This window comes from Mustela erminea, chromosome 11 (genome assembly GCF_009829155.1).
Source record: "Mustela erminea isolate mMusErm1 chromosome 11, mMusErm1.Pri, whole genome shotgun sequence".
In the NCBI taxonomy this organism is placed as follows: domain Eukaryota; kingdom Metazoa; phylum Chordata; class Mammalia; order Carnivora; family Mustelidae; genus Mustela; species Mustela erminea.
In genome coordinates this window covers 60,262,524-60,288,425 of record NC_045624.1, presented here as the reverse complement: position 1 = coordinate 60,288,425, position 25,902 = coordinate 60,262,524, and the positions used below count along the sequence as shown (strand labels likewise).

At 36.7% G+C, this 25,902-nt stretch overlaps 1 protein-coding gene and 1 long non-coding RNA gene across 10 annotated transcripts in view; one reads left to right on the top strand and one right to left on the bottom strand.

Moving 5' to 3' along the window:
- Positions 1 to 3,264: 3,264 nt before the first annotated feature.
- LOC116569615 lies at positions 3,265 to 25,072 on the top strand. The gene is made up of 3 exons (XR_004277106.1): positions 3,265 to 3,613; positions 19,734 to 22,557; positions 24,806 to 25,072. It is a non-coding gene; the product is annotated as an uncharacterized LOC116569615 (long non-coding RNA).
- The window catches only part of ETV1 (ETS variant transcription factor 1), a 245,643-nt gene continuing 231,944 nt past the window's right edge, over positions 12,204 to 25,902 (bottom strand). For all 9 annotated transcript variants that reach the window (XM_032305975.1, XM_032305974.1, XM_032305977.1 and 6 more), the window contains 2 exons: positions 21,141 to 21,242; positions 12,204 to 16,572 (listed from right to left, as the gene is read on the bottom strand). In XM_032305975.1, coding sequence (XP_032161866.1) covers positions 16,351 to 16,572; positions 21,141 to 21,242 — 324 coding nt within the window. In that variant the 3' untranslated portion in view covers positions 12,204 to 16,350. The remainder of the gene's footprint in view (positions 16,573 to 21,140; positions 21,243 to 25,902) is intronic.

The following is a 25,902-nucleotide window of genomic DNA, read 5'->3' as shown; positions in this document are numbered from 1 at the left end:
CTCAGGTCATGATCCCAGGGTCCTGGGATCGAGCCCCGCATCAGGCTCTCTGCTCAGCAGGCAGCCTGATTCCCCTGCCCCTCCTGCACCCCTCTGCCTGCCTCTCTGCCTACTTGTAATCTCTGCCTGTCAGATAAATAAATAAAATCTTAAGAAAGAAAGAAAGAAAGAAAGAAAGAAAGAAAGAAAGAAAGAAAGAAAGAAAGACTTGTAGAATATCCAGCAATAAGTCTGAAATGAGGATTTAGAGCTGGGGTTAAGAATTAAAGGTTTAGAATGAATCAGAGTAAGTAGTGATTGGAACCATAGGCTGCAAAGAGATACTCCAGAGAGAATACATAAAGTGAGACTAGAAAAAGGCCAAGGATGGGCACCAGATCAGAATCAGAGAACTGAGAGGTGTAACCAAAAAAACAGGACAGAGGGGAACTGACAGATGTAACCAAAAAGGCAGGACAGAGTGATAACTCTTAAAAACAGAGAATGTAGCCAACGGTTACAACAAGGTTTGTCTCTAAGTCTCACTCATGCCATCCTAGATCTAAATATCTATAAATACTAGCAAAATATTTATCATAACATTCTGGCTCCATGCAGAGGAAAAATTGCCCATTCTGTTCTGAAGTATCTGGGGCATGACAAGAAGGTTCCTTCCAGTTGTCCCGTGTGTAGCCTACATGTGTACATGCATTGACTCTGGCTGTATCAAACTTTAGGTCCCGTTATGACCTTCCTGTTCCACTGGCAACTGCTCACCCTGATGATGGGCCCTGGACAGTTACTCACTTTATTTTGGCTGTTCTGTTCCTCATCCAGCCCCCATCCACTCCTATTCATGCTGCAGTACCATCAGACCCCCTACCTGGTTTCCAATGGCATCAAAAGTTTTTAGCTATCCTCTTTTTTCTCAATGCCAGTTATTCTAATACCCTAATTATTATAGTATGCTATTATTGGGGCATGTATTGCATGAAGCACTGGGTGTGGTGCATAAACAATGAATCTTGGAACACTGAAAAAATAAAATTAAATTTAAAAAAAATTTTGCTCTTTTAATATCCTATTTCCAATCTTTTTATGACCTATACTTGGGTCATGGGTCACAGAGGCCAGATTGATGCACTAACTAGCTAGCACTAGATATCTTCAAACTCTACTCAAATAAGGTATGAAGGGTCAGCTCCAAATATACTCAAAGAGAGTGTATTCAATAACGCATAAAAAGCGTTATTTTTCTCAAGCTGGAAGCCCTACACCTCAACTCTGGAATCTTCTATTAGAATAGTTTGATAGATCATGATGGATACAGAATGAAGGCAAACCTCCACCCCACCCATTCTTCAAGCCCGTGCAGTATTCTACGATAAGTTGCAACACTGAGTAACTTCAAAATAGACCTGACCATCTAGTCTCTTCTGTAATTTATAAATGAGCCAGGATGCTACTATTGAGCTGATCTGGGTGCAGAATTTCAAAGACCATCTGTTAGCTTGTTTCGGGATATACAAATCTCTGGATATACAGATCTCCCTGTTTAAAAGCAGTCTCTCTACACCAGGGTACAGCTGTTTTTATTCTAGACCAAACTTGTACACAGAACCTTCCCATCCACCTTTTCTTGGCTTATTTCTTTTTGTCTTTAGGAATGTCATATTTTAATATCCTTGAGAGCAGAAATGAAGATGAGAACTTTGTATTCTCCGCAATTTCCCTGTACATTTAACATAGAAAAACAGACAATAACATTGAATGGGGGACAAGGAGGAACACAAACCTAGGGCCCTTCTCTTAGCTTTTCCCAGAGGAACTCACAGTTCCTAGAAAATGAGGCTCCAGGGTCTAATTACAGTCCTTTTCCATCTCTTGTGTCAACTAATTGCATCCTAATTGATCAGCCTGCCTCCACTCCTAATACGCCCCAATATAGCCTACACGTATCTACAAAAGAACATTTTTAAAACAAAAATATCACTCTTCACCCTTCTGCTTAATAGCCTTTGATGACTCAAAGCTGACTTTCTAAAATGTGCTTTATATTAAGAATCACTGGATTCTTATTTTATTTTATGATTTCAATTAGCATACAGCAAAGTTGACTTTTTTCTTTTGGCTTATAGTCTATGAATTTTAACACATGTCATTGTAGGCAAAAGAGTGGCCCCAATTTATAGGCACCCTGAACCCTTCATCCTGCCAGAGAAGAATTTCACACTCTGGTTTCAGCCTCTCTCAATAACCTCAACCCCAGGCATACTTCCTCCTATTTTCCATCCTATGTAAGGTCAACAGATCACCTATAGCAGAATCATATGACATTAGGATTTCAGGACCCAATCCAGATCTATTTAAAAAACAAACAAACAAAACACACAGCAACACAAGTGATCCTATCCTACTGTTAAAGAACCTAGTTTCAGTAGGTGAAAACATGGAATGGTTGTGGTGTTCATCCAGGGTGAGGGTATAATCACCTTGGAAGCTTTATGTGAAAGATCACGCCCCAGCTCTTTTGGTGTGTCGCTGGGAGCTGGGAGACTGAAGTGCATGTCTTAAGAATGTTTCCCAGAAGATTCAGACAGTCCCACATTTTCTTTCTTTCTGTCTCTTTTTCTCTCACCAGCCATTCCCTATTATCTACCTGAAATTGTCCACCAAATTTATGTGCTTGGGTCATACATCATTTCATCTATAAAGATGTCTCCATATTCACATTCAGGAAAGATTAACTGCTCTCATAACTGTACTCAAATACTTATTAGATATTTATAATACAAAATTTCACATACTGAATTATAGTCAGTGATCTATTTCTTTCTTACTTCCTAGACTGTGAGTTCCTCAAGAGAAAGCGCTGTGTCTTCTTCATTTTTTTGTCATCTCCAGAGCTGGTTCAATAAGTGTGCTGAATTACAAATTACATGTTTTATAAACACAGCAAAACAAATACCTCAGTAACAGTAACAGGAAAGCCAGTGAGATAGTTTCTAGTACAGTGATTTTAATCTACTGTCTCTGGAAAACAAAGCAGCTCTGTTCCATGTTTTCCCACATTTCTTACTATGAATATCAGTATAGTAACTTTCATCTCCTTTAAACGTGTCACTTCCACTGTGGGAAACTTTATGATAAATTTCATTATTTTCCTTGAAATTCAAGAAGAATAGTAAGGAGCAATGATAGTTTGTTTACTCATATTAAACATCCCTCCATGCAGACAGGTTGTATATTCCCACTTTCTGGAACTCAAGAATGGCTAAGTGACATTCTTTGGCCAGTGACTATTAACGGAAGTTCTAGTGTAAGTTCAGAGCAGAAGCTCCAAGAACCAGCTGATGGTTACCACGTTCTTTGTCTCTATGCTGTAACAACTGTCAAAGTTCTAGCTTGCGACTCCACCATTCGTAGGAATTCTGAAGCAGGACTGCAGCTGACCCACAGTGGGCATGTAGAGAGAAAGAAACTGTGTAAGCCACTTAACACAATCTGGAATAAACTGGCTGGCACAAGGCTCTTCAGATATTGGATCCTTGAACAACGACAAGCACCTGTGAGTTCCCCAGCAAGTATAGCAATAAACCTGAATGTGGAAACCTTAACCATTGAGCTAGTTATGGTGAGTGTGCTTAAATTTTTTTGAGCTTTTGGGGGGTGGGGGTTACATTAGAGGCACTTGGAAATGTGTGTGTTGTGTGTGTGTGTGTGTGTTGGTGTTTGGCTGTCATGGTTACTGGAGGTCTCGCTATCATGTGGTGCCTTGGGGGTTCCAGATGCTACACATCCTACAGTTCTTGAGAGTCTTGTTCAGGAACTGTGTGGTCCAAATCTCCAACACTGCTCTGGTGGAGAGCACTGGACCACACAAAATACCTAAAAACATGCAGGTTAATTATATTGAAAAGGAAAGAAAGAAAGAGAGAGAGAGAGAGAGAGAGAGGAAGGAAAGAAGGAAAGAAAGAAAGAAAGAAAGAAAGAAAGAAAGAAAGAAAGAAAGAAAAAGAGAAAGAAAAAGAGAAAGGAAAGAATGACAGACAGACAAGGGAGAGAGGGTGAGAGAGAGAAACATGCAGATTCAATAGTTAAGTTTTCAATGGATAAATGAAAAGTGGGTGGGTATATTAGAATATGAATTTTTATTCAAAGAGATTATTTAATCTGTTTGTCACAAGGATTCTGATATTCCTGACAACACCTTGTTGAAAAAGCCGTTGCATTTCTAATTTTACAGCATATTCTTAAATCAGTTCTTTTATCAAAGGGTGAAATTTGAAGACTATTTCTCAGACATAGAGTGTCTCCCCCTCTCAGGATCTTCATTTTTACTAATGGGGCCATACATTTATTTATTATCTTTTTTTTTCCCAGTTAGGTGTTTTCCTGCCCTTTATAAAAGTATTTATTCGCTTCTGCTACTTCCCTTAACAGATGTTACATGTCTGCGGACAAATGTGATCATCCCTTCCCCTTTGAACAATATTGTACACATCCTGATCCTTCACCATGAGCCTATCCTGGCCACTTGATAGCCATTTTTCTGGTGGCTAGACTATGATTTCCCTCTGTACCTTCTTATTATCCTAGAAAACCATGTTTCCAAAGGGGATACATTCAGTCTTCCAGAAGGGACTTTAGCACTGTATTCAGAAACTGATGAATCTTTTTCAAACCTACATATTAGATCCAACAGCACGTTACAGCTCTTGGGGGAGGGCTGACGTGGTAAACTCACATGTGTGTTGCTGTTCCCTGTCGCTTTGCTGCAACTTCCAGCCTTACTGCTGACTTTTCCCCTTGCCTACTCACCTGTGTGCTTTGCATTTGCCATAAGCATTTCTCAGCTGGGGCAGGGCCCCACGGTCATCTTACTGGCCTTCCTGCTTTTAGCAATACTTCCTAACTCAGTATCAGCTGTGAATTTCACTGCAATGCTTCTAGTCCTTTCTATTGATTTAATTAGGTGTCGTAGTTAACTTGCACCTTGATGGCAGTTTCTATCTTGAGGTCCACACACCATGGGAGAATTCAAGACTCCTGAACGCTGAAGAGTCAGATGACCAAGAGAGTCTGCACTAGTTTCTTGGTGGTTCTTTTGTTTAAAGCCAGGCAGAGTAGGTGACGAAGCACTGGCTCATCCTGAGACACAGAAAAAAGATCAAATGACAGGATCGTGACAGAATCTTAGAACACTAAGTGAATTAAATGATCCAGGGACATAAATAACTGATTTCAAAAGCAACAAAAGTATTTGAGGTCAAATCTATTTTCTCCTTCCCCTAAATCTGCATCGATTGTATACATTGTCTGAAATCATGGGGTGCATGCTGTATCATTTATTCCATTTCTTTTTATCGAGCCTGAGAAAGCTGTGTGAATGTTAATATGTACTGAATAAATCCTGTGATCGCTGTAGCACCTTATAATGATGTGTTCCCAAGCTGCCATATCACGGTTGATTATTATTTCTTTTTCTTTGCAATCCTTCATTTAATTTCCACTCCTTACATCGGTGTTAATATTCCTGACTATTTGAATTCATTTTTGAGTTCATGAGATGCTGTATCAAATGTTTTGCTAAAATCCAAATGTATTACATTTGCCACATTGCATTCATCCACTAATCTTGTAATTCAATAAAAAAAAAAAGCAATCAGATTTGTTTGGCATGATTTGTTCTGTGTAAACCCATGCTGCTTATTGCTCAATGGTGCTTAAATGATAAGTAGTGCTCAATGCAAATTTCCTCATCTAACTTCTCATTTCAGCTCAGAAAAGTCTATAGTGTTTTTTGTTTATAGATTTTTCTCCTGGCACATAGTTAGTTTCTAAGTCCTAAACAGCAGAGAACAGCAAGAACATACCAGTTCTTTTACAGCAACATTTTTCTTTTTTTGCTTTTCCATTGCTTGTTTTTCCCATTTATTATCCCTACATTTTCAGATTAGATTTTCATTCAATTGATTATGTGAGCAATCCCTTTAGTTCCATTTTCCTATAACATCTTTCGAGGAAGGTGGTAACTGGGGGAGGTACAAGAACACTATGAAGAGAATATAATTTATTTCAAACATCTTTGAGAATAAAGGGCAATGCCTTGGTTATATTTATGCAATTGTCTTTACCCATATCATTCATGTAAAATAAGAAAGAGTTGTCATTTAACTCTTAAGTCTGAATCTCATACTCAACGGATGAGAATTATTTCATTCTAATGGATTCTTTCCATTTCACTTGACCATAACTTGAATATTTGCTATGTACTGAATTGAATCCTCCCCACCCAAAAAAGAGGTAAGTGGTGTGCTAACTGCAGTTCTTTGGAATGTGATCTTATTTGGAGATATGGTTTTCACAGATGTGAATTAAGTTGAGGTCATGAAGGTGAGCCCTAATTGAATATGACTGACATCTTTCTGAAAAGAAGAAATTGGACCAAGGGGCAGAAGCAGAGGGAAGACAATGTGAAGAGATACAGGGGGAAAAGGCAAACCATAAGCCAAGGAGAGTGTCCTGGAATAGGTCTGCCCTTTGGAAAGTACCAACCCTACTATCACCTTGATTTTAAACTCCCAGTCTCCAGAACTTGACACAAAACTTCTGCTGCTTCAAGTACCCTGTCTGTGCTATTCTGTTATGGTAGCCTAGCCAAACCATAGACTACCGGCCCTGTATCTGTATTATTTTGTTCTCATCATTATTCCTCTTAGATTATACTTTTCAAGAACTTGGTAAACATCCCCATTTCTTTCTAATCACTGCTTTTATGCCTATGTATACCACAGGAGCAGCCTTTAAGGTCCTGTAGGAATCAGAGCTCTTGAAGGAAAGGGAAGAACAAAAGGGACATTATATTCAGCAGTTTTCCCACGCAGAAGGTGAACGATAATATTATTTTTAGGGGCTGTGAAACCCTGGACACCCAGCAGGCAATTCTGTTTCTTTTTATGGTAGATGACTTGAGGGAATTACTTCTTATCAATTGCACAAGGGTTTGATGGGGCCAGAAGAAAGACTCCACACCCTTTTACAGGCAAGGAGTAAAGACAGAAACTAAGGGCCAACTCTTGAGTTTTCTCTCCTGGGCTCTGAATCTTAAATAAAGTGGTGTTCACATGGGAAGATAGTTTTTGTAATAATTGATCTCAGTAATGGTGATCTGAAAAGATTTATCGTTATTTCTTGCTACTAGGGTTTGTTTTTTTTTTTTTTTAAATCTAAGTGCTTTATCATATCTATTGGTTTTGACATTTAACTATCCTTCTACTAAGCTCCTTTCCACTTAAAACAGGTAGAGCCACAGCGCATTCATTTTTATGAGGACATATCTAAAGTTCATAAACCTTAAAATCTGTCCAGCTCAGCCCCACAGATACTTATATAGATGCCTATATCCTGAATGCTTGTAAACTTCTACATTCCTGGACTGATAAAATAGAAGATACTGGAATATAAAAAAATTAATGTTTTGATAAATATTATGAGTCACCACAGATATATGGGGTCCAGGAAAGATTACCTCAAGTATATCTGTCTGGGAGGGACAGTGTGATGATTCAATCACAAAAAGTCATCGTGCGAAGCAACCCAAAAGGAGCGTTCTAATCAGGCCTTCTTATCTATAGGAAAAGAGCGAAGTTATTTTCCAGAGTTTGAGAGTGAAAAGTGGGCACTGTTAAATAATATGCAGATTCAATAAGTAAATTGTTTCAGGCAAATGGGGAATAACACAGTATCTCAGGGATTCTTAGGTATCCACCTATGAGTTCTCTGCTATAAAGCAGTTACTCCCACTGCAACTTGAGGGAATGCATCAAAGACCGGAAATAACTTTGTGTTAGAAGACTCTTTATTCATCTCTATTGGCCTTTTAAAGCATCAGTGGTAGGTTGGGGACAGGAGACATTTGTCAGGGTGGGTAACAAGGAAACCTACAGCATGTGCAAAATGGGACCTCTTGGGTTTGAAAAGCACCTCATCAGTTGGTTATCATTGCTTGGAACCATCAAACCATCAAACGTAACTAATACTATGACCCTTTTAGACACGGTGACAGATCCCAGTGTGTACACATACACAGCGAGTGGGCATTTAATAAACATTTTTAATCAAGATGTTCAGGATAAAAGAAGTTGTGAAGTTACAGTAGGCCGTCTGCCCTGTCTTGATTTGTAAATTTTGACCATCCTCCTGCTTTATGGGCCACATTACGCTTAGTGACAAATTAAATGCTTCATTTTATGGTATAGGCAGGATTGAATTTACACACTAATTATATTTAAAAAGAAAAGCATCCCTCCTTCCACTAACATTCTTAAGGCCACTTCTTTACCATATTTCTTTCACATAGAGTCTGTCCATTAAACAATAGATTATTTCAGCTTAACTGATACACTACGTCATATCATTCTGTGTGTGTGTGTTAGATTTACATTGGTTAGTCTTCTTTAGTTTGAGTGCAGAGATCACTTTTTATAAATCTGTTGTATGTTCCATATGGTCTACCTATGGAATAGGGCATTTAATTTGCAAAAAGTACACAATCAACTTATTTTATAGCAGTGTTTAATACCAATTTGTGGAAGAGTCATATCAGGGGATTTTGAGAGATTAAATCAATGGATTTCCCAACATAGAGCAAATTGGAATGAATAATCTCAAGTCTGTTCTAATATGAATGAATTAATATTCACTCAATGAATAAATCAGTGTGCAGTGTACTTTTCCTTTGGGATCTAAATTATCCAAACATTTATTTTCATTTTTCTCCTTGCTTTGGTTTTAGAAATACTGCCTCAGGGTTTCTACATAATCACAACTTTTTTGTGGAAATAACAGCAAATTGTGCGGAAGAAGTCATTTTTCAGTTGATTCCATTTCATAATTTCCTTGATACTGAATTTCAGGAGTAAGCATGCAAAATAATTAGAATGGCAATTTTGTGTGTTATTTGTAACATTTACTATTTACAAGCTATTCATGAAACAAGTAAAAATCAACAAACAAAATTGGAATGTATCACATTTATGTCTGGTATATATCTAAGAAAAAATTAAATATAATAATAGATTATCTCTTCACATGCTACCCTTTCAATAATGAAGCAAAAATTTACTCCATAAGTGAATGATTCTAAACAAGCCACCTTAATATATGTTTTTGAGTACCATAATGCAAGGAATAGATTTTGAGAGGAATCTATATGAGATCTGCCAAGTCAGAGAAAAATATTCAATTTCTTTTCATTTAGAAAGTTCTTAGTATTTAGACTTAAGAATATGGTGAGAGAGTGGTAGAGAGATGCCCGTTTTATCTTGACAGCCTCATTTAATTAATTAAATATTATTATTTAATCCAGTAGGTTTATGAATTTAAATATATATACATATATGTGTATATATGTATATATATATCTGAAATTACCACTCAAGTGTTTAAGCAAACCTTTAGTATGCTTGTGTTTTTATGATGTTAATCAAATCTTCAAATTTAAAAAACACGAATGCAAAACAGCAGTTCACTCTTGACATGGATTGTGTAAAGGGACGTTTTTTATTTGTTAACATACACCTACATAACGGAGTTATTTTCAAAACAGCCAATAAGCTGGTTATCTAAATGAACTTCTCTCCCTGCAACAATAATCGGGGCTTTGTAGACATAGTGTTTATGCATAATGTTTCTTTCTTTAATAAAGCCATGAAACTACAGGGTAAAACCAAGAACAACCTATTAATGAAGAAACTACAAGTAATGTGAATTATTAGAGAGCAAAAAAGCTGCATATTTTACCTTTTTAATTCTTATATATAACAAAGTATGTCCTGTGATATTTTTAATGATATTTTAATAAAAGGATCTAGATGTTTTAGAAATAGTGGTGATGGTCGCAAAACATTCTGCATGTAATTAATGTTACTGAATCACATGCTTAAAAATGATTAAAATGTCAAGTTTTATGTTATATATACCACATTTTTAAAACTAAAAATTAATATTTATGATTAAGTATAAAGCAAAATACTTCTGTAGTAAAATTAGGCTAGCATTTTAAATTGTAATTTAAAAAGCAGTGCCACCTGCATTTTTTTCTCTCTCATTTTTTCCCCCACATTTTTCTGTCTCCAGTTAAACTCATGTTACACTATAGGACAAGTATTTTTACTAGCTATTTAAAAAATTAAAATGTTTATAAAATGTCACAGTCCCCTTTGCAGTAATAACATTTAAAACAAAATCAAGATTTCCTCATCAAATAGTTTCTATGCTTTTAGTCCCACTTTCTTTTTTTTTTTTTTTTAAAGATTTTATTTATTTATTTGTCAGAGAGAGAGCGAGCGAGAGCGAGCACAGGCAGACAGAGTGGAAGGCAGAGGCAGAGGGAGAAGCAGGATCCCTGCCGAGCAAGGAGCCCGATGTGGGACTCGATCCCAGGACGCTGGGATCATGACCTGAGCCGAAGGCAGCTGCTTAAGCAACTGAGCCACCCAGGCGTCCCTTAGTCCCACTTTCTAATTTAAAAATCTGTTGCTTCTTCTGAATCATGTAAATTCAAATTTACTGTGCCTTAAAAGTTTTCTGAAAAATGTATTACTTTCAGAAGTCCTGTCTAATAGCATAAATCATGGGGGCAGTGTTTACAACTTTCTGACGAATTTTATCAGTACATCTGTCTCTTTTGGTAGCATTAAGCTATATCCTTCTCCAGTAGGGGAAAAACAAAAACAAAAACACCACCACCAACAAAGTGGTACTTCAATCATTTTGATTTCTAAATGCTTAAAGACTTGGAAAAAAAAAAATCATAGTTTGATGTTGGCTGTGTTTAAATAGCACTTGATTTCTTTGTCAGATTTTTCTATAAAGACTATTCAAAAATGGTTAAAGAAATGTTTTAAGTAAGACTTGTGTTTCAGCAAAATGTGAATCATTGTTATATACATTTTTAAGTCAGTAGAAATCTAGATCAAGAAAGTAGTTAGGTCCATGTTACAGGAAAAAAAAAAAAGTAGAGTTTATGAATTTGCCTGTGACCACATGACATCTTGACACAAGGACATTTTTGTTTTGCCACGAGCCTCAGCTTCTCCTCCACAAAGCCAATGAGTGACAGAAGTATGCGTGCTATCTGGTACGTGGCAGTCACCGAAATGATATAGATAGCTCCCTTCTCTAGATTTCTTCCCGATTGCTGAAAGGATTAAGTGAAACAATGTATTAAAAGAGATTAGAACATAAAACTAGACAAACATTTATCAGGTGTCTTGGGACCTACCTTAAGGCAGAGAATGGTACATTGGAAGTGGGGGAAGGGCAGCAGGTTACTCAAGTGCCTTGGTCATACATCAAATGATTAAAATGATTCAGATGGTTAGAAGCAAGTCAAAAAGTTAGGCAACCTTTATCAGTTTGAGATATTGCCACCATCCAGAGTGATCAATGATAATACTTTCAGTTTCTGGACTTTTATTTTAGATTTAAATTTTGAGCATATTTAATTTGCTATAATCACAAATTTCATAGCCTGTTTTCTCAAACTATAATTTCAATACACCCACGTGAATTAAAAATGTATTCCCCATAGAAATATAAATATCACTTTCGAATGGAAGTAAATAAGAATACTGGAGTCTACATGTGGAATAAAAACAAAAAAAAAAACAAAAATCCTACTCTACATATGGATTCCTAAACCATATCTATTTTATATACCATTTAACATTCTAAAATCATTACTTCTAAAAAGGTGTCCACTCTATTCTTAAACTACATTTTTCTATAATTTTTTAAAAGATTTTATTTATTTATTTGACAGAGAGATCACAAGTAGGCAGAGAGGCAGGCAGAGAGAAAGAGGAAGGGAAGCAGGCTCTAACCCTAATCTGAGCGGGGCTCGATCCCCTGAGCTGAAGGCAGAGGTTTTAACCCACTGAGCCACCCAGGCACCTCTATAATTTTTTTTAAATAAATAAATCTTTCTAAATGAGCCATATGTTAAAAAGAAAAAAAAAAAAACCACTAAAGTCAAAACGTGAAAATACTAGTTCAGTTCTGAGTATTAGGCCAAATTCCTCAGTATCATGTCCAACACTGATTATCTTCTGGAATCTTGGCTATTGTGAAATTTTTATCACAACTGCTTAATATGTTCAATAGGCTTTTTAAAATTTCCTTTTATTATTTTGACCCAATTTCCTTCTTTCTTTCCTGTATTTTTTTTAACAAGTCTAATTCCCCTTCTTCATGTCAAACTACAACTGGAAAGTAGCTCACACGCTTATTTTAAATTTTACTTTTTCTCTTTTAAGATACCCAGTACAAAACATTCAAATGACCTTCTCTCTAATGTTTTGTCATTATAAGCTCTGGAAAGTGTTGGCTGATAGACCAAGAAACTCATATTAGAAACTCCCATGACCTAGTTAAATGCTATAATAGTGGGTAAAAGATTTCTGTCCTTGTCATATAAAGATAAGTTGACTCATATTTTAGAATTGTTTTGAGTAACAGACATACTCTATAATTGTTACCTAAAAAATAATGATCCTTTAAGATCGTACAGTAACAAGTCATACTAGCACAAAAAGAAATTTATTTTAAAAATATAACTCTGGCTTGGACAACAGAATTAACTGTGCTAGTACTCTGTAATTATCACACCTTACTTTTTTTCTCTCATTACATAATATTTACATGAGGGGTTATTAAATCATGTAAAAGCTTGATGCAATTACCGGATGCTGTAGTGGAACAGGTGAACTTTAAAAGAATGCTTTCAGTACCATTTCTGGGAAGTAAAACTATTACAATGGCAAACAAAAGTGTTCTTCAGTAACTTCTAATCCTACCTCCATCAATAGAACTTTTTTTGCCCAAGTGGAAACCAATCAGTGTTTTCACTCCTGTCTTTAACTACATGACAGACTGAATAACAGCACCCTCCTCACGCCCCCCCCCCCAGCCATGTCCTGATCCTGGCAATCTGTGAATGAGACTGATTTTGAACATATGATCAAGTTAAAGATCTTGACAGGGAGAGATTATCCCAGGGGGACCTTAAAGGCAATCACAAATGTCCTTAGAAGAGGTAGGGAGAGGAAGATTCGACTTTAGCAGACAAAAGGATGTGACCACAGAAACAGAGGTTGGAGTGATGAAGCCCGGAGCGGGGGGCAGGGAGCCAGAAATGTCAGCAGCCTCTATAAGTGGAAGAAGTTAGAATGGGATTGAATGGGATTCTCCCTTGGAGCCTTGGAAAGGAATAAGCCCTACACACACTGATTTTAGCACTTTCAGACTCATTTTGGATTTCTGATCTTCAGGACTATAAAAGGATACATTTGTGTAGCTTCAGACTATTAACTTTGTTATAGCAGCTACAAGAAGTTAAAACAATCTGTACAAAGGAGGTTCAAATAAATGACCTCAAAGATCCTTCTAGGATTTGAGAGAACTGCTCTACACTGTTAGCTTTGTGGATTTTTATTTTTCAGCATTCTTCATAGGCATAACTTATGAAGTCATTTTTCATTAGTTATTTGGGATATAATCTTTGATTCTTTGTTGGAATCAGTCTCTTGAGTAAAGCATGTCATCATCAAGAGGCAGCAAACATTAGGGGAGAGGTTTCTTTTAGTTTATTTTACCAAACTGAAGGAAAATATTATATTTTTAATTAGCTTTCTATGTTTGAGTAGCCAATTCAATTAGAAATTCAAAACACGAGAATCTTGCAGAAATCAGCTGCCAGATTTATTAATCTATCTGAAAATAAAACCACAAGAGAACAAAAAGTAGAATAAAAACAGAACTTTAAAAAAAAAAAAAAGAAAAACCTTAGAATACATTTCGGAAGAGTTTATAATGCAATGTTTTGAACCCTTCTGTACTGGAAATATCCTTAATGTTGGCCAATTACTCATTTTGTGAGTCACTACCTTAAGCAGAAAAAGTTTGTCCTTAAATATATAATTAATACCAGTTCTTCCTCTGATCCCTTAAGATAACTCATGGCAGAATTCTTCCCCAATGGGAAATTAGAACAAGAATTTTAAAAAGAAAAAAGAAAAAGGAAAAAAAGAAAAAGAGGGGGGAAAAAAGAATCCTCAATACAACTTTATTTAGATGGTATTTTAAAGACCCACTTTTAATTTCTCCTTCAATTCCTCCCAATATGTTAATACTCTTCCCAATAAATCTTTAGTTGAATATTTTAAAATTGTTTTTACTCTAAGTGCTGTAAATGGCCACATGAGCATAGTGGTGGGGAAAAGTTCTCATTTTTAAGGCATACTTATTAGCCCATAATGGGCCAAATGATATATAATGTATATGCAGAAACAATCATTGAAATCACAGGTTACATACATACGCTGAAATTAAAAATAGGCCTTTTTGTAGGATTAAATGTGAGTAGTGTTGATTATGCATGTGGGTTTCCCAATAACTGTTCAGTTTAGATACATGAGCTGTGATCTGTGCCACGCAGGAAAACGGGTAGCCAGGAAATCATCTTTCGACAATCTTTCCTGTGCTCGTCAAGAAATGCTTTAATAGGTTCATTCTGGCTTTGTGTTTAGGATTTTTTCTTCTTTAACATTTCACTCTAGGTGCTTAAAACATGTTGTTCCTCTGGGATATTGATGGATTGAGCAAAATTCAGGCTTCTTTTTTGAATGGTTTAGCAAGCTATTCAAAGATATCATAACACCATTCACTTTTTTCTTTTTCTTTTTTTTTTGTCCTAGGTGAATGAAACAACTTATCTTGCTTTCAATATTTTCTCCAAATGCCAAACACAAACAAAACAAAAATCTTTGAAACTTTACATCTTTAAGTCTTCTTTCAAACAATCCAAACACATTTACACAAGTGTCCAAAACAAGATGAATATCAGTGCCAGCACTATGTCATACAGCAACTTCCTTGGAGTCTTTGACAATTTGTAAATAATTTTCTATTTCACCAAAAGTTACAAAAGTTTCCACAGTTTCCCTTAGCAAGCTGAAGCTTACTCTTCATTTGTCAATGTGCATTAAAGCTGCTTAGAGCATAGCATGGCGTAAGCTATTTTTTAAGCAATAAATGGTTTGAGTCATCTATTTTGTCCTGAAATGCTATCTGTAGTTAACTGCATTGCTTATAAATGGTCATAGTAAATTCAGCATGAAAGAGAATATTACAGAAAAGACAGCAGCAGAAGCACTAGCATTATCTAATATTTATATATGTTATCAACATAACACAGCAGTAAAAGATTTAAATGCATATCAACGGGTACCATGTCTAAAAATTACTATAGTACCTATTTAGTGTATTGGATATTTTTTTTAAGGAGTGCTTGCTGTATCTAGAACAGCGTAATATGTGATTTAGTACAGTTAATTCTTATCGATTAAATAATGTTTCTTTATGTACTGAAGGAAGTGAGATTTTTTTTTTTTTTTTGCTTCATTGTGATCCCAGATTTAACATTTAAATGAAGATCTCAAAGGACCATGACATATCATTATTTAACTGAAATGGGCTTCAAAATACTTAAACGACAGTATGATTTGTATCTGAACAGCAAGGTGGCACCAGGTACACGGAATGCTACTGGCCTGTGACTCAGTTTGGAGCCAGAGTCCAAAATTTGTGCCCCTCATTTACAGTCATGGTGATCACTCAACTGCAGAGAGAAAGACCCATTTTATGGTTATCCTCTGTGAGTCAGAGAGAAAGCAAAACAAAACAAAAAACAGCAAATGCGATCTCTAAATACCTTTTTACAACAGGTGCAAAACCAGTCATTTCTAACAATTAAATTGCCATTTACAGTAGGTTTTTTTTTGTTTTTTTTTTGTTTGTTTTTTAGTTTTTTTGTTTTTGTTTGTTTTTTGTACACCTTGCAGAGACTCAGAAGTGATAAGGGGAAATGCCCAAGGCAAATAGTCTCCAAGTGGATATTTACACAATGTGAATTAACTGTACCATAGATACCCAGAGAAAATGAACATTTTCTTACGTTGTTATGAAATCAAATAAACATGATATAGCTTCATCATACGTAAAACCTGTAAGACCCCATCCCAAGCCTAAGTAAAAAGTAATCCCCATGTTCCCCGACCCATTCACCCATTATCTTCCTGTTACACAGAATAAATGTTTAGATTACTCCCTCCCGCCCTCAAATAAAGTGCGCAGTCCATGGCAGACCATAGAATAATGCAACAGGAAAGCCCCTTTTTGTGTATTATTATTTAAAAATAAAATACAAACAACAAAAATCAAACAAAGATTGAAGAGAACTCGAGAGATTCTCCGCAACCTGCAGAAAGAGGAGAAGCGAGAAGAGGCCCTGCGTGACTGTCCCTTGCCTTAATACACATAGCCTTCGTTGTAGGGGTGGGGGTTGCAGCAGCCCCCTTCGGGCATGTAGGCCATGCTCTCGTCAAAGTGAGACAGAGGCACCGTGTCCTCTTCATTGATGTGACGTTCCATGTCCGTCTTCAGCAGTGGGCGCTGATTATCTGGGAAGGCCATGGAGAAGAGAGCTTCCGGATCGCACACAAATTTGTAGACATATCTCTCTCCGGCCACCTGATGAAAACAGGGAAGAGAAAAACCCATCCTTATGTATGGTGAGGAATGTTAACTAAGCGCACCGGGTGATCATGTCATGATATATACAAACAGTGAATCGCTATGTGGTACACTGACACAGACATAAGTTTTTATGTCAATTAACTTCAGAAGAACCACAATTTTCATCATCCCCATATGGGAAAGAGCGGGGAAAGAAAAGAACAAAAACATGGTTTAATAGGTCAGAAAGCAGCCAAGTGTTAGCAGATATCCATAAAAGGAAAAAAAAAAATGCTCTTACTTTGTGGAATAAACTTCAGTTCAATAGAAGGAAATGTGACCTTGAGTAATGATTGACCTTGAGTAATAATTATATTAATTCCAGGCACAGCTAGAAAGCTTAGTAGTTTGCTCGTTTTACTATAAAGGTAAATTTACACTGGTATTTATGTGTGTGTGTGTGGGGGGGTCGATGATTTCATGCAGGCATCTCACATTGAATTTTTTTCCTTTTTGCTTTAAATTGTAATATATTTATATAAAAAAAACTGGACCTTTAAGGTGAGTATCTCCCTCTTAATACTACATTTCTGAAACTGTAGAAAACCTAAACTTCCAAATCTTAAAAGAAAAATGTTCTGGGTTCCTAATAAGGCTAGACTATGACTCACTGGTTCACAGGGTGAACTGGTTCGTTTCTTTTTTCCCTTTTTTTTTTTTTTTTTTTTTGGCATTGTGTATTCTCATCTTAAAAAAACAAAAGATGCATAGCCTTATTTAAATGAAAGATGGATCAAGAGGACAGCATTATCCTGGATACATCACTTTTAAAAATGAAGGCAAGATGCATTAGACAGAAGTTAAGGATGTGTGTAAAGTGTCAAATTGAAGTAAGAGGTGTAAAAAAGTGAAGGGAATTTAAAATATACAATACATAGGGAGGAAATGAGAAAAAGAAATGTGACAGCTGCCTGAAATAAAGGAGAAGTAGCATAATTTGTAAGGAATGACATGTCCCAACCTTAAATTTTGAAGACTAATGTTTCTCTAGGAAATTATAAACAATTGAGTGAAACAAATATGCAAACCCCCCTCCATTAATAGATAAAACTGAGGCTCTCAAAAAAACAGGGGTGGGTTGGGGGTGGAGAGTGGCAGAGGGTGTGTGTATGAACACAATTCTTTGTACTGACATTGAGGTAAATCTTCACCTATATGCAGAGATTAGTAATTTTAGAAAGGTGAAAATTATTCAATGCCTCTCAGTTCCTATGTATCAAAAAAAAAAAAAAAACAGGGACTGCTAGTTACTTTGTGTAGAAGAAGAATGTTAAGTTCTTGGTTTATAAACTATCTGTACATGTTTGGAAAATAAGAATCAACCACCAAAGAGTGCTACTCTTCTGGACTCAAGATTTAGAACACTGTTTTGTCCTGGATGTTTTACCTTGTAAGAGGAACCAATTTAGAGATCCCAAATAATCTGAATCTTCCTAGGTTTGAAAACAGTGAACACTTAGACATGTTTCTTAAATCAGTCCTCAGTTTCCCTTTTTTAGGAAACAGAAGTGGGAACGGCTCCTTTGGAAAGCCTCCTGTAAAACTGAGATGGAAGTCTCCAGTACATTGCAAGGCAAACAGAGAAGCTGGTGTAAATTTATTTACTTTAGGCCCTTATAAAAAGGAAATTAAGTTCATGAAGGAGAAACTGCCACAAAAGTAAAAACATGCAATATCAGAAACAAAGCTAAGACATAAAATCCTAGTTTTCCTTTTTTTCTTTTTTCAAAGCATTTTGAGAAAAAAAAATAAATGGCTTGCATACTTTAGAGCATTTAATAATCTGCTTTGTTTTGTTTGGAGCTGCAGAAAAAGAGGTATTTTCTTTAGGCTACTGGTAGCTTTTTTTTTATCCAACCTGTTGCTATTGGTTATAATTAGAAATGATTTCATAAATCACTGTGGGGAATTAAAATGTACAGCATCCAGTCAAGATTATAAAATCTCTTAAGGAGTCTGTCTTAACTCACAGCTTCCTACTATTTTTCTTACAAAAAAAAATTTTGGAACTACTACTCTATTTATTGAACTATGTTAAATGTCATGGAGTTTAGAACAAGGGCTGATAATTACCAAGGGAGATAATGTCTTTCATTATTAGTAATACAATTACAATCTAGAAAATGCTGTACATTAAATATACCCAAACCACAATGCTGAGATAGATAAAACGCGAATTTTACAGGAGAAATGAATCAGAATTTAACAAGCAAGTATCTTTTGAACTGTGCTTTGAAAGATTAGATATTTAAATTATGTTAACTTTTTAAATCTCAGAAGTAACATAAAAAACTGGCAGAAAGTTAAAAATTATACATTAAATCAAAAGAAATAATGATTTCTCATTATATCATCCACAAATAACTACTGTTAAAATATGTGCATAGATTTCTCTAGGTATTTCTAAGTTTTGAAAGAGAAGGTCACACATCCACAGTCTAAAAGCCAAACTCCATCATTTATCTCTTTCAGAACTACTGAAATAAGCAGGGTTTTTCTACATCTTTAGATCCATTTGATTATTTTTATTTCAATTTCTAATCCTTCCATTTAATTGTCCCGAATATATACAACATACATACATAATTTAAGTTTATAAACAAGTGTGGACATATAAACATTTCCCCTACACACTGAAATATAAAATTGTACATCATAGGTTGCTTTTATTTTTTAACTTTTTTATTTTTTTTAAGGACAGCATACTTTCCCTCAGAGGGACTCTTAGAATTTGCTTTACCATTAGAATGGTACCAATATCAGGTAAAATCACAAGGCAAGACACTGTACAGAGGGAACGCTATCCATCAGTGAGGCTATGAGGGAGTCACAGGTGTGTCAAAGGGCAGCAAGTAAAATGGCTCGACACGTATGAAGACAGGGAGTAAATATGTCTGTAAAGATTGTAAAAAGCCTTCCTTTTTTTTTGTGCTAGTTAGTAGATTTCAATTTCGTGTGTTTCACCATGAAACAACCTATGCTTTCTTTATGATGCAGCGACACCCCAAAAGTTCTGTCGCATACAGACACTTTTCTAGTCTATATTAGCTGATACAGAAATAGTTGCAAATAGTTTGTTTTACCTTATTTTATTTTATTTTTTTTAACAACAACAGCTTTATGAAGAACAACACCATTTAGCAAGAGAGGAAGCTGTTCCAGACGGTGATCCACCACTGAGAAGGTGGCATGCAAACCTCAATCCTGCCTGCATTTTCTTTGACAGCTACCCCCCAGCCCCCTCCCCCTCCCCACTGCCTCGGGGAACTGAGCACCTAGGGCACCAGCCCACTCCACGGGTCCCAAATCAGCTAGATGGTGACGGAAATGGAAGGAATGGAACACGTTGGAAAGGATTTGGCTGCAAATGGGAAAGGTGGGTGAGGAGGAAGGGAGGAATTAAAAAATGACCCTGGGGATGAGGTGGAGAAGACAATGGGGCAGGTAGGTAAGGGTTAGGTCTTGAAGGTGAGATTCCGGGAAATAGGAAATGAGTAATGAACTTAGCCTTCTCAAGAATCTTGGGCATTCTAACTCCTGAGCCGGAAAGCTCCAGAGCACGGATTCTGTTTGGTCTAAAAACTCCAAGATGCTGTTTCCTCCATTCTAGTACGTTTCACATAGCTACTGGTCTAGTTTTTCTTGGCATAACTCTAGTGGTATAAAAATAGGCCACCATCTGCAATATATACCTATGTTTGTGTCCGCCCGATGAACAAAGGAAGCAAACTCAAACAGTAATGTTCATAAGCAATAAATCATAAACTTAGTTCACAATCTAGACAGCTGGAATGAACACACAGGCAACACTGAAGGAGTAACAATAACAAATATCCGATATTTTTTCTTTATTCATTACCTTCTTCGAGAATTTTATATTTTGTTCTATGTGTATTCCATTTGTTTTATCTTAACTTTTTTAAAAGCCACCTTCAAATATTAAGAGAAGCCCTTGTGAAATAAAATACATGTAACGTAACTTCGTTCACCAATGAAATAATATCAAATTGTGATTTTTAGCAAATGGTTTTTAGGTAGCTAAGCTGTCAACCAGCAAAACCAGGCAAGACTTCAGACAAGAAGAAAAGATTTTGCAGGAGAACAAGGAATGTTCTGAATGTTTTAAGAATCAGAACAAGGAGGGTGAAAGTAAGAATTCAGTTAGTTTTGGAATCCATAAACAAAAGCATTTTAAAATTATGTAATTGTGGAGAATGCAACAGACTATTGACAACTTTGGGAAAATGTGGAACTATTAGTACTGAAACACTTTTTTACCAAATACGGTAAAGTTGGGACTTCCAGAAAGTCTACTGGTTTCTGTAAGGTATTATTACCTGGGTCTATAATACCCATGAATTTATAACTAGAAAGGCTTCTCATACCAAAACCAAGAGCTAAGCATATGTTAAAATGAGTGAAAACCTTGCTTCAGCAATGCAATGATACGTGGCTTTTAAAGTATGACATGCAGATTAATGTGCAACATTTCAATGAATTTTAATGCTGTTGTAGCTGCTCACCTTTTGCATGATTCCTTTCTCGTAATAATAGCGAAGCGAACGGCTAAGTTTATCATAGTTCATAGCTGGCCTGTTTTTCTGAATGCCCCAACGCCGGGCCACCTGCCACCAATACAGAACGACATTGTAGTGTTAAGTATTACCTTATCAAGATATTTCATAAAACATTAGTGAATTAATCCATTACTTCCAAATCTTCCAAACACATCCAAATTAAAGACAGAAGTAAAGACGCAAAAGCTATCATGGTCTGAATTTTCCTGTGTCCTGGTTTGCTTTTAAACTGGGCGTGCAGTGATCATTCTGAAACTTCACAATAGAATTCTTTGTCACTATTGTTTTGGATACAAAATTAAATGGAAATAAGGGGATGTGTTTACAATGGGAATGAACAGGCTGCAATTCACTAAAATGAGGCAAGTTTCCCATTCTGAGATATACTGCCTCTTTTCTCCTTCTTAGTTTTTCTGATAAAACCTATAGACCAAGAACAGCTTAGCAATCTCTTTGTAAAGATGTTTTCTGAGATTATGATAAACTAGAGAAAAAAATATCCTGTTTGAGACCAAAGAATGAACAAGTGGCACTGTATGTGTACCAGAGGAAACAGTATACAAATTCATAATCTGAACTGCAAATAATTTTTATTGCCCGAAGCAGCATCAGAATAAAACTGTAACCAATACTGAACTGGGGAATTAAGCATTCATTTAGAGAACAGTAATTGGATACTAAAAATAAGAAGGAAGTGGAAAAGGTCACCAAGAACACGAGTCCACAAACAAAAATCTCTAAAGCAGAATGTCCACTTTGTGGTTTGATGAAAAATCTCAGAGCTTCTGGGGAGGTGGGTTTGGAGGAGCAACTTAGCTGGCACAGCGGCATTTTTCAAGGAAACCTCCCTCCTTGATGATACGTGCCCCCTCCCCCAAGCCGGGGCTGGCTGAAGCCTCACACTGAACCCAGTAGCCTGCTTTCGCCACCCCAGCTAAATTCAGGTTCTCAGGAATTTCCATATTTTATTCGTCTGAGCAGAAATTGCAGCTGTCATGCATACCTAGGCAACCCCAAGAAAAACATGATCTAATAGGGTTAGTGTTTCTCCTTCATTTCTCTGAAATTCCAGGTTGTTGCTGTCTCACATAGCCTAAAATAGATTGCTTTCAGAGAGAGCGTTCTGTCCCTCTCCACTTTATTAACAATTACCTTTCCCTGGGGTTTGTTTTTTTTTTCTGTCAAAAATACTGATCCTTGCTCTTTTCTTCCTCCCTAATTTGTATTTGCTGAATGAGGATACAGTGTAATTTAGCCCCCATGCATCAGTACAGCAGAGATGTGACGTAACAGGAACATGACTACGCATCCTGTCACCGCAGCAGGCAGCTCTGAATTTTCCAGAGATAAAATTCATTTTAATGTAAGTGTTTGAAGCAGCAGTGCAATGGGAGGGTGGAAATAAGAAATGAAAGCCATACTATCGAAACAAAATGTCTTTTGAAGAACCTAACAATGGGCATCAGCAAATCTTTAGCAGATTAGGCAACTGAACAGCACGCTAACCTGGAAGAGCCATGGAAATAAACTCCTAATATTACCTTAAACACCAGTTTCTGATACCTTTTTTTTTTTTTTTAAGATTTTATTTATTTATTTGACAGACAGAGATCACAAGAATGCAGAGAGGCAGGCAGAGAGAGAGAGGGGGAAGCAGGCTCCCCGCTGAGCTGGTCCTGGGCTTGATCCCAGGACCCCGATATCATGACCAGAGCCAAAGACAGAGGATTTAACCTACTGAGCCACCCAGGCGCTCCTGAATACCTTTTCATTTATAAATGATTCTCCTCTAGAAATTTACTAGGGTACACCTAGAAAGTAAAATACTTGCAACCAACTTTAAGACAACCCTGTGGAGGGTGCCTGGGTTGCTCAGTTGTTAAGCATCTGCCTTCCGCTGAGGTCATGACCCCAGGGTGTTGGGATCAAGCCCTGCCTGGGGCTCCCTGCTCAGCGGAGAGTCTGCTTCTCCCTCTGCTTCTCCCCCTGCTTGTGTATGCTCTCTCTCTCGTAAAAATAAATAAACAAATATTAAAAAAAAAAAAAAGACAACCCAGTGGTGAAGTCTCTAGGGAGAAAACGATGATTTTTTTGAGACCATAAGCAGTCTTTTAGGATGCCAGTTAATTCTAAGCACAAGTGGGTATTAGATATTTTTAAAGAACAGAGTATATTCTTAGAGCTGTTTGGGTTCATTCGATGTCACCTGCATCATAAAGGGAAGTGGGTCACAACAAAATGCCTGTGAGATGTAGACAAGTTATGCAAGGTAAGTTCTAGAGATGTACTCTACCATACATGCCCACAGTTAACAATACTGTCTTGGACACCTAAAAATTTGAGAAGAGGGCAGATCCCATGTTAAATGTTATTACCACAATAATAAAAAAGATTGAAACTTAAAGTCAACAGATGATACAACTAATTTCCAGTTGGTAGACACCTACCAACTGAGAAAGCCCATTCAGCCCTCATGTGTGAGCCACCCATCACTGCTCTCTCCCGCACCGCTAAAAGCCAAGGCAACATGCTCAGCATGGAATGGGTGAGGTGGTGGAACACTTCCAGTGACTTCCTAGATACCCCTCCAAGTAAAAACTTAAAATAATTAGTGAGGAAACTGAAAAGGTACCTGCACTATAAAAATCTCTCTTGGGGCACTTGGGTGGCACAGTCGATTAAGCAGTTAAGAGTCAAACTCTTGGTTGCAACTCAGGTCATGATCTCAAGGTCATGGGATCAAATCCCATGTTGGGCTCTGGCTCAGCATGGAATATGCTTGTCCTTCTCCCTCTGCTCCTCGCCCCCCCAACTCTCTCTCAAATACATGAATAAATAAAATCTCTTTTAAAAAATCACTCTCACTGTCAAATGAATTAGGTTGGAAAATGTAACAGTTCAAGCATTAACTGATTTTTTAAAATCATGTTTGAATACCCAACATAAACCTGGAGACCACAATCAGGTCCTGGTTATCAGACTTCCTGGTAATTCTTCTAGCTCATCAAGTCTGAATATCTTTGAAAGACTTTTTCTCTGAGTCATAGAGATGCTTTGCTATGTTAATTGTTCCCTGAGACAATTCCCTAGGATCCATGATTAATTTGAAAACAACATTTCATTATCTCAAATATCTCAAAAAGAGAGATGTTAAAGAGCACGTGCTGGCTAATGTTACCCAAACACACTGAGCAGATAAGATAATCAGCAGGGGACGACAGTCTCACACAATATCATTTTAAATTGCAAAATGAAATAAAAAGAAATGAGCCAACGAGTTATCTCCTATAATGTTGGCTTCTGAGCACCTTCCAGGAGCCGTGCTGACAGAGACCCTCAAAGAGCTCCTATGTGGTACAACCAGAAGGGTGACAGTGGGCCACAGAGGGTGAAGAAACTTCACAAAGACTTTCCAAAGAATAAATTTAAATGCACAGCCATTGCCTAATGGAAGCCATTCCAACGGTGAGTAGAGCGGCATTAGAAATGTGATGTTTCATTTTGAACAAAAGCCTTAGAAGGCTTAGTACTCACTGAACAATCACTGAATTAGTCACTCTTTGGAAATGGTCTACTAACTCTGAATCACCTGGCCCTTTTTTACTTTATAGGTCTTCCACAGAAAAGGAATCTAAATGTTTGTCATTCTGAATGACATACGGCATGTCATTTCAAGATATAATGGCATGTCTTTCCAGTGTTTAAAAATCACAGAAATTCAGAATCTGATGAAGTTAATGGACATCCGTTCAAGTCTTCTTTTCTACTTATTCAACCTGATCATCATGAAAGTCAACAATTGCTAAGTAAAGAAGTTAATTACGTTCATAAGGATTTTATTCTTCTGAGATCAATAATGACCAACATAATTCCATACTATTTCCATCTTAACAAATATATGGCAAAAACAAAAAGTCCTGTTTCTGCTCACTTCATTTTAGCCATAGGTAAAGGGGAATGACTGACATAAATTTCCAGTGAAGGTCCTCAGTTCTAGGCTGAACAACTCTTGCAGTGATTATGAACATGGCAGAAAACACACACTGCCATCATCTTAAAAGGCTTTCAAGTTACTTTACAGTATGTTTCCAGTCTCCCTTTGTTAGTGCTTCACATTTTTATGGGTCTTTCACTTACATCATTTAAGTACATCTACATTAAAATGAATTTCCTTTGACAAATTAAGCCTTAGACAATTCTAGATACAGATATTTTCAAATTCTGATATTGAGCCCTCCGTGCCTGGGTGTTTGGTTAGGGCAATGGAAATGCAAAGCTAACCCTCTAGACTACTAGTGTGTACAGATAGAATCTGAAGTAGACAAAACTATGCTAACTAGCTCTTCTTACGTCCAACTTCTTTTAATACAAATTTGAATCAGATCATCCCTTTAATAAGAAAGAGGACTTATTTTCTGGATATCAAACAAGGACATGTTATCTGATTATGAATGAATGTTCAGAGGGCAGGAACTTTATGATGTATGGGCCCATTAGCCTAGATTGTAGATGTCCAGTCTATACTAATCTAAACTAATCACTTTGGGTTCAAAAATAGCTGCATATCTTCCTAGATTTTACATGTTTTTGAGGCATTTAGACCCTACAGCCAATATAAGTGGGCATAGGCATGTTAATTGAAAGTCATCCAGGGGTGCCTGGATGACTTGGCTTGGCTTAGTGGGTCAAGCATCTGCCTTCAGCTCAG